The sequence below is a fragment of the Spea bombifrons genome, chromosome 10 (assembly GCF_027358695.1).
Source record: "Spea bombifrons isolate aSpeBom1 chromosome 10, aSpeBom1.2.pri, whole genome shotgun sequence".
NCBI lineage: Eukaryota > Metazoa > Chordata > Amphibia > Anura > Pelobatidae > Spea > Spea bombifrons.
In genome coordinates, this window is record NC_071096.1 from 13,036,257 (window position 1) to 13,049,486 (window position 13,230).

At 36.8% G+C, this 13,230-nt stretch overlaps 1 protein-coding gene and 1 non-coding gene across 2 annotated transcripts in view; one reads left to right on the top strand and one right to left on the bottom strand.

Moving 5' to 3' along the window:
- Positions 1–5,264, top strand: part of LOC128467630 (mucin-5AC-like) — a 37,680-nt gene extending 32,416 nt beyond the window's left edge. Inside the window, exons 32-40 of the mRNA XM_053449305.1 lie at positions 196–408; positions 940–1,038; positions 1,914–1,954; positions 2,250–2,378; positions 2,946–3,044; positions 3,490–3,618; positions 3,859–3,913; positions 4,145–4,277; positions 4,784–5,264. Coding sequence (XP_053305280.1) covers positions 196–408; positions 940–1,038; positions 1,914–1,954; positions 2,250–2,378; positions 2,946–3,044; positions 3,490–3,618; positions 3,859–3,913; positions 4,145–4,277; positions 4,784–4,955 — 1,070 coding nt within the window. The 3' untranslated portion in view covers positions 4,956–5,264. The remainder of the gene's footprint in view (positions 1–195; positions 409–939; positions 1,039–1,913; positions 1,955–2,249; positions 2,379–2,945; positions 3,045–3,489; positions 3,619–3,858; positions 3,914–4,144; positions 4,278–4,783) is intronic.
- A 6,810-nt stretch (positions 5,265–12,074) lies between these two features.
- On the bottom strand, positions 12,075–12,256 carry LOC128468063 (U2 spliceosomal RNA). The gene has a single exon (XR_008345782.1). It is a non-coding gene; the product is annotated as a U2 spliceosomal RNA (small nuclear RNA).
- Positions 12,257–13,230: the final 974 nt, after the last annotated feature.

Here is a 13,230-nt window from a genome sequence, read left to right on the forward strand (position 1 = left end):
TTGCTATGAAAAAATGTAAAACTATGCTATTTCTGGATATTTTAATATTAGGTACTTTTGATTTTGATGTCAAATTTCCACAAATACAGATTACGCACGTATTGCTTGTAATAGTAATAATAATCTACATGAAAAACGAAATGCATGAGTAACTATTCTTTTCTTCTAATTGCATTTAAAAACATTATGTTACAGGTGAAAAACTCTACACAACAGCAGACAGTGATGGTTGTGAATATTATGCAGTATGTGGCAAACTGTGTACTCCAGAAAGGTTTATGAAAAACTGCACTACACCACCAACCACTGCCCCGACAACACCTACCACTGTAACTACTATTCCATCAACTCCATCAACAGTATCAAGTCCTACTCCGACATCAACTCTTCCTGTATCTAGTTCTACAAGTAAGTTTATGATTAGAATATAACCATGAAATGCTTTTTTTTTACTTTTTTGATTAAACTAATTATTCTGCAACCAGACTTCAAACATATTTGACACTCTGAGCTTTGACATTACTACTGTATTCCTTAACTACTGTATTGCCTATGTTTACACCATTTTCTTTTAACACGTGAAATAATAACAGAGTATATCATATACATACTGTTTGGCAAGGTAGAAGGAACATTGCCCCAGGCTATTCTGATTTGAAGAGTTTGATCCTCATCATGTATATGAAATGCAATTACATATATATAATGCCGCCAGGGAGACTGTATGAAGCACTTGCTCACTGACTAGACACTTTCTATGTTGTGATTTTTAGTTAATGTGTGTGGAAAGGGCTGCTTTGTGTCCATGTAGAATATGGCAATTATTTATGAGCCACCTAGCTTGACTTACCTCGCAAGCTTAACGGTGGCAGCCCTCTACTGTTAGACTGAATGCTATTAATGGACTAATAGTAACAATTTCGACATTTGTCTTAACAGCTTGTGGAATTTGTCAATGCCAAATGCCCAAATGTGAACCAGGCTTCCGTGTGGCTACATTTATACCATATGGAGCCTGCTGCCCCAATATCACATGTGGTAAGTGCCAAACCAAAGCATGTAGCTGGTCTTATTATATTAAAAAACAACATCTGTTTTGAGTTACAAACCCAGGAAATTGGTGAAGAATTAAATAAACTGTATTTAACAACTGCTGATGAGGCACAATATGCTAATGATATTAACTCTAGTATAACATGTATTTTTTCCTCCTATGTATGGCTGGTCTTGTGCCCTTATTTACCCAGTATAGTGTAGTCTTTAACAGATAAATACCAACATAAAATCAATCCATTTCCCTAGTGTACCATACTGTATTTCTTTCTCTCCGTTTAGTACTCATTCCTCTAAAGAGTTAATGTAGCAAAGGTATATAAATATTACCCATTCTGTTCTTATTTGACAGCCCTATCATTATATACATATTCTATATTTTTTCACCTTTATCCCAATATTTGTCTTGTAATTTAATTTGCAAAAAATTAAGTGAAGTGAAGTTATGATATATTTTTTAGAACCTAATTGTATTTGTTAATACATATAAGCTGCAAAAGCAAACAAATATATAAATTAAACACAACAGTAAACATAAATAAAAACAAACATTTACAAAAGTACTTATGCTAGTGGCTAAACCACATTGGGTGTAATGAGCTTCTTCCATGGCAACAGCATGCACCACACACAGTGGTTAGGATGTGGGAATGTGATTAAAAGATAAGTATGCTATTACTTATCACATGTATTGTTAATTTGTGAGTATGATTTTATTATGCAACCTTCAGTTTTTTGGAAAAGTCTAAATTTTGGAAGGGTCATAGATTGAGCTCCTTAGATGATTTCCATAAGGATAACTTTAAAACAATAGAATGACTTTGAATTAAGATTTAAAACATCCCTTTTTTTCCAAACAGTTCCTGATGCTGTCTGTGTGGTGGGAAATGAAGTTTACCAGGTAAGAGAATACAGTATTGTAAAGTGCTTCAAATCTTACTTTATACAAAGCGGGTTATGTGTTTACATTTGTTGTATAGGATTGTTAACAAAATCTATACTAATTGATTACAAAACATATACTGGGAGTAATTACCTTCTCCATTGATCTCCCTTTTTAGTATCTTACACATATTATTTATTTCTAAGCCTCAGGGTCTTTGTTATGTTTTTTTGTTGTCTCACTATCTATATTTTGAAGAAAAAAAAATCTTATAAACGTGGACACATTACATGTTTTTTTATTTTTTGGACAGCGTGGTTCAGTCATACCACAACCCAAAGATGCCTGCCAGACGTGTACCTGTTCATATGACATGAACATGGATTCTGAGTTTTACGCTATCAAATGTCAGCCTATAGTTTGTGAGACTACCTGTAAGCAAGTAAGTTTTTGGTTCTAAAGTTGCATACATTACATTTCGAACTAAACCTATCCAACAGACGTATTAAAAATCCAACTTGAAAAAGCAACCATTATGATTTGGTTCCCTGCTGCTGTTTTTCTTTGATAAAAGATTATTTTTTGTCTCATTGCCATTGTAATGGTGGGAGTGGAGGATATCTAACTGCTCTAAAGGTTATTCTAGGGCAAGGGTGTCCAACACCACTTCCTTCATATTAAATTAGAGAATGTGGTGTAAAAACACATGATTAAGGGAAATCTTTATAGATAAGTCAAAGTTCTATTTTTATGTGTTTTTAGAAATGTGTTTTTAGAAATGATTCTATGAAATTAGAAAATATTTTAAAGCAGTGAACCCCAGTATCACTAATAAGACAGGATTTCTGGATTACCACATATATCTTCAATTAGGATATAAAACAACGGAATCATCAACAGTCCTGTATTTTTTAGAACTGCCGATTTATAAACTATAAATAGGATATATATAACAAGTTATTTTTTATAGTATGGTAATAAGTATTTGTTTTTCTCTCTTTCAATCTAGGGATTTGTATACAAACAGAAGGCAGGGGAATGCTGTGGCGAATGTGTGGCCCAGCAGTGCACCATGACAGGAAACAATGGCACACAAATAAATATCAAGGTATGCATTGGAAATTCACACACTACAACACTACAGCCTTCATGTTTGAAGGGGCATTATAGCTATCATATGCAATCAATGCAGTCCCTTTAAATGTTTTATGTGGTTGACCATACAAACACATTCAGGGATGCTGCCTTATGCATTTGTCTCTCCCCTCACCCCCAAGCTCCCAGGCTTACAGGAGAACACATCTCCTGATGCCGGCACCTTGGTGGTATAGTCACCATTAGTCATTCATAAGCATTGAAAAAAATGACTATTTCCTATTTCCTATTTAAATTGTCTGACCTCTAGTGGAAGTTGAAAAGATCATACAGTCAATGTAAATAAAAACCAGATAGCTGTTTCTGCCCTTTGCATTATATGCTGTCTCATAATTTCCTCAAATTGACAATAAATAACATTGCCAAAACGCTACATAGTTTTACCTTCTCGTTTATAGATTGGAGATGACTATTATCCTACAAGCAGCACTTGTGCTTACTATGAATGTCTTGAGGAAAATGGACAACCAGTTTTGACTAAAGTGAAGAAAGTATGCCAAGAAATCGACATTACCAGATGTGAACTGGTACGTTCTTGATTTATTCTTAAATTGGTTCTAATAAAATATGAAAGTTTATTTTATTGCATAATAATTGTATATGGAAATGTTAAATTTGCACATCAGTAGCCATTTAACGTTCTAGAGGGTTGAAGTATAAACTTCAAAATATCTCAACACTCTGGTACTAACAAATAGGCTGGTTGCTGCATTTATTATAAAACAAATATGCTGAAATATTATCCTACGACTTGATGTCTTTTACAGAATACACTTACATTTGAACCTGATGGCTGTTGCCGAACATGCACATACAAAACCGGTAAGGACATAATGCCCTACATACAAAATGATAATTCATGGTGACCAGCCAATGCCATAATGCAAAATGCTGGGGTTCAGCTTCAAGCTATGTTGGAGAGGTTCTGGTTTTTATGTTTGTATCTAGTTTTGATATAAAAGGTTGTGTTACAGAAGTCATTTCACACATGAGAACTAAAAACACAACAAGTAAAAGTTGCTAATTCTGTATCTATAATGGTTTTCTTTCCAGTTAAAGAAGAGAAAGTACCTGAAGTAATAGAAGACTGCAGTGCTCGTAAGAATGTGACGGTCTTGAAAGAAGGAGACTGCGAGCTGCTTGTGGAACTCACATATTGTGGAGGACCTTGTATGGGAACATCCATGTAAGTGACTGGATGGGGCTTGGGTTCTGGCCCTTTTAAACATCAATATATTGTTGATCCCACTTCCTTTAGGGCCCCAAAAAAAAAATTACCGAAGTTCACAAAATACTTATCCTGTTATAAAAAAAAAACCATCTGTTTTTGGTTTCCAAAGCAATGAAACTGGTGAAAGATGGAATATTGTATTTTATTAGGATATGGTAACTTAAAAATATAGATATTAACTATCAGCTAGTTTTCCTGTAGATGAAATAAGGGTGGCACTTATAAATACAGATACATCCTATAAATGAAAAAAAAACATTTAATGGTTGGGTGAAGTATCTTAAATTATCTTAACTCCCTCACTCAACTGCATTAGCTTCATTATCTTTGGTAAAGTGTCCCTGTCCTTTTGTTACGCTGCTGATTGCTGATGATTGGTTTCAAAATGTCTCCCTATTAAAAATGGAATTATTTTAATTACAAGAACCGTGACACTTATGTAATGTTGTCTTTACTTCCAGCTACTCAATGAGCACACAGAATATTAATCATCAATGTACCTGCTGCACAGAAATGGCTGTAGAAGAAAAGACTGCAAGACTGCTTTGCGTGGATGGAACATACAAAAGCTACACCTACACTGATGTGGTTAGCTGTGGCTGTGCCGGAGCTGTGTGCATCCCGTCTGTGTAGTCATCTGTATTAGGAAAATAAAGGAGAAATGCAGCTGAGCAATAGTTAAAAGCTAAAAAAAGTAATATGATGTAATGCCATTTGTGTTCTTAAACATATGACCCATATCTACTGGTTAAAATATTAAATTATTAGTTTCTTAGAAGCAAAAAAACTAATCACTGGGTCAAGATAACCTAATGGTGAAAGGGAACATCTTCTGGAACACAAATCTAACTTTGATGAGCACTGGGTCAAGACGATTTGTGAATCTTGTTTTATTCTCTTATGACTTTTTAAGTAAGCTATTAATAAACTTCAAAGTTGAAAGTATTGTACATATCTCCATAATTCATGCAGAGGGGCAACAGAACACACAGAACATCTAGCATGATTAATAAATTTGGTGCATACAAGCAAGGTCTTAGCTATACTCATTTTATTAGTTTCCCCATTGTAACGGACCGACCAGGGACCTCAGGTAGTCCCTCTCCGCCAAGAGCGACTTCGCCTTCAGGATAATAATTCCCTGCAATCCGTTGGCAATATCCCCAAGCAAAGTAAAGGGATATTGCTATCCAGTACCCAAATAACCAGGCAAGACTAGTCTTTAGGTACAACAAGAGGAGAACTTATTTATTTTAGACACAGACGGCTGGATATATCCAGCAAAACACACATTAACATAAAAGAAGATATTGGGATACAAACAGCCCCCTTAATCTGCCTCCCAGAGACAACAGGGGCAGTAAAGGGATTAACAATACAAAAGGATACAGACACTACGAAAATAAGGAATACACATTGTCTTGATTAGATTATCTCCCAGACTTTAGTGTGCTGTGTGCAAACAGTTAGGAAATAAGGAAATAATAAAATACATTTTTATTAATAACACACAAAAGGATAACATGGCACTCTTTACCAGGGCCCATAGTCTGTAGTAAGGAGGCTGGCACTCAGTCCCCTCCAGGAGCCCATGGCACGGAGGCTTCCATGACACCCATAATCTTAAAACTTTGTGAGATTAAAAAAAAAAATTAATGGAAATCCCAAGAAGATAATTATTATCCAGCTTGGTTCAATACCAGGGATAAACTTATCTCAAGTCATTAAATAGCAATTATTTTATAGACTACTACAGGAAAGAAAAAAAGATAAAATAAGTGATACATTTTATCTCAGTAAATTATCTCTGTTTTTATTTCACCTTTTTCCATCAGTCTGCTACCTGTAGTTAACATCAAGAAAAAGACTACTTTGCATCAGAAATAGGTTGTGTTAGTTTACCAATGTCCATTTTAGAATGTGAGTTAGTGAGTTATTGCCCTGGGATTGACACATGGCAGGACTCCCAGCAACCAACTCACAGGTCCTATAAAGCCTGAGGTCCTCCAGGTCTGTTACACCTCTAGCCGTCTTCTACCACAGAGTACCAGCATATCATGGCACCAGTGGCGACTCTAGAAACAATATATAGGGGGGGGCACACAAGATACCACAGTCAAACTGGGGGGGCATTAATAATTTCCACCATTAAATCATACCACTGAAAAAACATATATATATATATATATATATATATATATATATATATATTGCCAAAAGTAATGTGCTATCGAATGATACTTTTGTTATTGGACAATACAATACTTGATCATTCAACATGGGAAGCCTAAAGCCACAATTTAGTACGACTAATCCTTGAAATCCTTTAAACAACACAATACCTTAACTTTTGCACTAAATGATTTCAGGGCCTAATATTAGATCCTGCTGCTGATATATATATATATATTAGCCACTGCTGCCCATATATATTAATATTAGCCCCAGTTGCCGATATATATATTAATATTAGTCCCTGCTGCTGATATATATATAAATATATATATAAATATTAGACCCTGCTGCCGATAGCAGGTATAGATCAACACATTAACACACAAACCCAGCTTTGCATGTATAGATCAATTGAAATTCACTTGTGATCTCAGCACTGAAGGTATATGTCAAATCAACAGAATCAGACATACAAATCCTGTATTTGCAGGTATACAATAATAATATATGAAATGTAGCATTGCAGGTATAGATCAAATAAATACATGGAAACAGCATTGCAGGTATTAATCAACTGAACAAGACATACAAACCCGGTATTTGCAGGTATACATAAATAATGTATGGAAACATAGCATACCAGATATGGATCTACAGAATAACACAGAAACCCAGCTTTGCAGGTATAGATCAATTGGAATTCACATAATAACACGGCACTACAAGGTATATTTAAAACCCCCTAAATTACAGGCATAGATCACAGGTTGCACGCCCCAAAGCCATCCCTGGCGTCCACACTGCCCACATAGAACCTGGCCAGCACCCAGATAACACACATAAGATTTGCCATCTTTGTCCCATATACACCCTGCCTGTGCCATCTTGGTCCCCAAGGCTCAAACATCCTGCTAGTGCCATCTTTGCCCTTCCACAATTATACCTCTATGATACACACAAACACATTAACTCATGCTCTCCCTCATTCAGACAGTTCATCCACATATTAACTCATGCTCTCCCTCATTCAGACAACTCATCCACATATTAACTCATGCTCTCCCTCATTCAGACAATTCATCTACACATTAACTCATGCTCTCCCTCATTCAGACAATTCATCCACATATTAACGCATGGTCTCCCTCATTCGGACAATTCATCCATTTTAATGTATTTCTAGGACAAAAGTTGAGTGCACAAATAATGATGGAATATGTCGCTTTGGCTAGAAAATATGTTTTTTCTAACCATAGCGACATGTTCATTTGTGTCTTACAGCCGCTCATTTGATGCGCCAAGGGGTGTAGTTCTTGCAAATGTGTACTTTTTGTGCCATAATTTAACTTCCTACGTGAGCAGTAATGCCACGTCAAGGCTTCAACCCTAATTACTGATCATTCACACGCCTTTCATATCTCCATTCACTCGCAGAAGCACACATCATACTTTCCATACATTCACTCACAGAACCACACACCATTCTTTCCCCTTACAATCCCAAAGAAATGATGGTAAAGGGAGAAAAAAAAATCACTTTTACAGCAAAAATAAGTCTTGCAGTAAAAATGCAAGGCGCTGCAGGGATGAGATGGTTACTCACGTACCGCACAGGCTAAATGGCTGATTTTAATAATATTTGCAGTTCATCAGGATTTCAAAAATTTGCTTCCCTCAACCGTTGGCTAAATTTAACCCCATGATCAAAGGAATCGTGGGATTAAAAATTAGTATCGGCCATTTTTAAAAAGGGAATGTGACTTTTTTCATAGCTATATGATCGCTGTGGTAACATTGGCTACCACAGTGATCATTTAGCTAGAATACTTAAACTTTTTTTTTATTTTTTTAAAGTTAAACTACGTTATGTTTAAATAATTTAATTTAATTTAATCATTTTTTTTTTACTTTTTTTTACATTTTTATTTTTTTCCTTTCCAACGGTATATGTTGGGGGTCTGTAGCTGCTTAGATGCCTGAGATACAGGCATCTAAGCAGCATGCCCCCATACCTCTTTAACTGACAATTGTCAGTTGTTAATAAAGTTGCGCGGTGACGTCATCGCGTCATTGAGCGAGACGTCACCGGCCGAATCGGGTGGCCCCGGTGATGCCCTTCAGTTTGAGGGGCAGATCGCCGGGGTAGGTGCTGATGGAGGTCCACAGACCTCCATCAAGGTAGGTTAGTGCTAGTGACGGCATGGTGCCGTTGTTAGCACCTGACTGTGACTGCTAGTGACGGCACCATGCCGTCGTTAGCAGTCAAGGGGTTAAAGTCCCATTGCGGGACTGTCCTGGGTGGCTCCAAATTCGGTGGGGGGGGCAACAGGGGGGGCAAGAAATATCCTAGGGGGGGCAATTGCCCCCCCTTGCCCCCCTGTAGCGACGCCACTGCATGGCACACATTTCACATTTGGTTACAAATTTGGTAAAATCTGCCACTGCTCTGGCTCCAGCAGTGCATTTCTGGGAAATACTACATCAGATATGTAACATAGCCAAATTCCCTTTTTTAGGACAGAATTATTCTTTTTAATTTAAATGCTGCATCTGTAAAGTGTTAATGGGCCACTGTGCACATAAAAAAATCAGATGAAAACTGCCACGAACTATTACAAATATATAAATCACAGTAAGCATATAAAATGCTTTGTAAACAATGACAACCTAGACCAATCCATATAAATCATATTGTAAATAAAAGAGTTAAAAGGATGTATAATGCTTTGAACAGTGTACAGCAGGACATAAAAGGACGCGGTTATATATCCCAAAGAAAGAAACAAAAGGAATCAGACAGACACAAGAGACTAGACGCCTCATAAATGGCAACTAGCCAGGGGAAAGCACAAGGTAGTTTGATATGTTTATAACAGAGGCAGGCTAACAGCAGACCAAATACACAGGCTCTCTATCAAATGGTCAAATGGCTAATATTTAAAGAAAAAGTAACATAATCAGAATACAAGTTAAAATAGGAAAAAGAAGAATGCAGTGATCTGATAACAGTTATGAAGGAGGCTTTGCTTTAGTGGGCATTACATTTCAGAATAGAGCATGTGTATGAATAGTTTTAGTACAGACAAATTAGTTATGTTCGCTGTTATCAGTAATACTACACTTTAGATTGGAAACAACGTCTGAAAACAATGACAGCAGAAGTATGGCTGGGTAACTAAAGCATATTAACATGAGCCACTATACTACCCGATCGTATGTCTGAAAGACAGACACTTAGCAAAAATATTGCGTTTATTCCCCATAAATTGACTGCCGAAATGTGTAGTTCACATAAGGAGACAACAATTCATTACAAGTAGAAACATAAAAAATATAAGTCTTATCAATAAATCTGGCTTCGGTCAGGGTATATGCTTTAGTTAGCATTGCACACAGGGTGAAGGAAGGGTGGATAACCCCAGGGACTTATCCTGGCCTAGGCCGACCAGGCCCACCTTTTACTGCGGTGTAGATATGGATAGTGGAGGGGGCGGCTGAAGGCACTGCCCTAGATCGGGCCTAGGGCAGTACAAGAAGTAAATACATCTCTGGATGACATCTAATCAAATAGAGTAAAAGTAATGGACAAACTTTTAGCTTAACAAATTCCCTTTTCAATTTAGTTACACCATGCGGTGGTACAGATTAATGGATCTGAGTGGTTTACCCTGGGTTTGAAAAGCTTTTTTGGTGCACTGGTCCTGGAGGTTCCAGGTCATTGTGTGAATTAGACAAAGAAAGCTCTCCTTGCAACATAGAAACAAATTTGATGGCAGATAAGAACCATTCGGCCCATCTAGTCTGCCCATTTTTCTTGATGTAAGGGGTTTAGTCTTTGGTCAGGTCCTATAGTGAGTAAAGCTTTATGTCTATCCCATGCTTGTTTAAATTCCCTCACTGTATTAGCCTCCACCATCTGAGTAAAGTAGAACTTTCTTACGTTACATCTGAGCCTCTAAACTTCGAGATTTAGACCATGACTTCTTGTTCTAACATTGCTCCTCCTTTCAAATAAGCTTGCCTCCTGTACTTTGTTAAATCCCTTTAACTATTTAAATGTTTCTATTGCACCCCTTCTCTTCTTTCCTCCAAGCTATACATATTAAGATCATTTAACCTTTCCTAATAATTTCTGTCCTGCAAACCACTTACCATTTTTGTAGCTCTCCTCTGAATTATCCCCAATGTGTCCATATCCATCTGGAGATGGGGTCTCCAGAACTGTACACAATATTCTAGGTGAGGCCTGACCAGAGATCTGTAAAGTGGCATCACCACATCTCTCTTTCTGCTACTAATGTCTCTCCTTATGCAACCCAGCATCATGCTTGCTTTTTTTAGATGCTTTATTGCATTGCCTGCTTACCTTTAAGTCATCAGAAATAATTAGTCCTAAGTCCCTCTCTTCCGTTGTTCCTGACAGTACAGTTCCACCAATGCTATATTCTGCTTTGGGATTTTTACGTTCCAAGTGCATTATTTTACATTTCTAAATATTAAACTGCAGCTGCCACATTCTCGACCATTCGCCATTTAAGTTGTTCCACCTGGAATGTCTACCCTGTTGTAAACCTTTGTATCATCTGCAAAAAGACATATCATACCATTAAGACTTTCTGTAATATTATTAATACAAATATTACAAAGTATGGGTTCCAGTACTGATCCCTGAGGTACTCCACTAGTGACAAGTCCTTCCTCTGAATATACACCATTAACTACCACCTTCGGCCTCCTATCACTCAACCATTTGCTTATTTGTTCAACTATTGAGGCATCCATACCCATAGACTGCAAAGTCGTCTATGGGTGACAGTGTCAAATGCCTTAGTAAAAACTAGATACGCTATACCAATAGCTGGTATATCCCCCCCCCTGTTCCTTTATCTTAGTTAGTAGTTACCCAGTCAAAAAAACTAATTAAGTTAGTTTGACAAGATCTTTCTGTAGTAAACCCATGCTGTTTCTGATCATGCAGACCATTTATTTCCAGATATTTAACAATCCTATCCTTCAGCATGGTTTCCATTAATTTACCAACTTCCGATGTAAGGCTTACTGGTCTATAATTGGCCGAGTCTTCCCTACTACTTTTTGCGTGGCAGTGGTACTACAGTTGCCACCTTCCAGTCTTCTGGAACTATTCCCGTCATTAGTGACTGATAAAATAGATCTGCTAGTGGTTTTGCCAGGACACGTCTAAGCTCTTTTAATAATTTTGGGTGTATCCCATCAGGTCCCATTGATTTTTCAGTTTTTACTTTGGAGAGCACAGGTCACCCCATGTCTATTTGCTAACAAGGGTTCCTCAGCGTCATCTTCTTATGCAAAGACAGAACAGAAGTATTTACTTACGCAGTCAGCTAGCACTTTAGCCTCGTTTACATAATACCCTTAATTATTCTTGGTTTATGTTTTTTTCTCTCACTTATATATCTCAAAAAAAACAAACAAAAAAAACAGTGTGTGCTTTGGCGCATCTAATAATGTGCTTCCAAAGCTTAGTTTTTTATTTGCTCCCATCATCCTCATTTTGAGTCTGTTTATAATTCTTAAAAGCTTGCTTCTTCGCATTCAATATATTTGCCACGTCTTCAGAGTATAACAAGACAACACTTAAATAGATCCATCTCACCTGGACTCTATCTAAAGATATCCAGACCTCTGTTCTAAACATCCATTTTAAGTATGCGTATTAGATATTAAACTGTTAAAAACAGATAATACACATGATCTTTGCCAAAAGGCAGAGAAGTGATTGAAAAGCTTATCTTACTTAACCATGAACAGTTGTTTTTTTATAGACGTGTTTTATATATATATATATATATATATCTATGTATATGTATATATATATATATATATATATATATATATATATATATATATATATGTATATGTATATATATATATATTACTGCTAACAAAAACTATTTTCAAATTAAGGAGTTCTTGTTCGGTATTGTGGTTCCTACACTATCAATAGAACATGGAGCGTATTTCTATTCACATGCCACTAGATGGTGCTATTGCTATTGCTATTGCTATATAATAGCAAAACATTCTTTTTTACTGCTTTGTATATTTTTAGGTACACAATTCTTCAGAAGCTACCAGTCAAGGGGCAAAATCTCAGGATCACCCAGTCTAGAGCTGACACATCCATAATCTACATTGATCTGATACCTCCTGATTCGGGCTTTTACTGCCAGTATATCATTGTTCATATCTAGGGCCGTCTTTAATATTGATTTGACCCTGGGCAAGCATATGCTTGCCCCCCCCCAACAGCACTTCCCAGCATGCAATCACACCCTCCACCCCAACACCAGAAAACTAAAATAAAACACAAAAAAAACAAAAGTACTTGCCTCACTGACTCTGCAGATTACAAGGAGACTGTTAAACAGCCTCCCTGTGTCATCTTTGCCCCCAAACAAACTGGCAGTGCCATATTTGCACTCCACTTAACCATTCACAGCTATGTTATCGCACACTTATTCACCACAAATATTGGCACCTTCGGTAAATATTAGCAAAGAAAGCAGTGAAAAATGTCTTTATTATTTAACCTTTTTATCTTTTCTTCAAACAATATACAAAATTACTCTGCTCTACATGGCAAGGGATCTGAGGGCATAGAGAATTTCTCCAGATCCTTCAAATTCCGAGGTTGACGCTGGTGGACTCTCCTCTTCAGTTCACCCTACAGGTTTTATATGGGGTTGAAGTC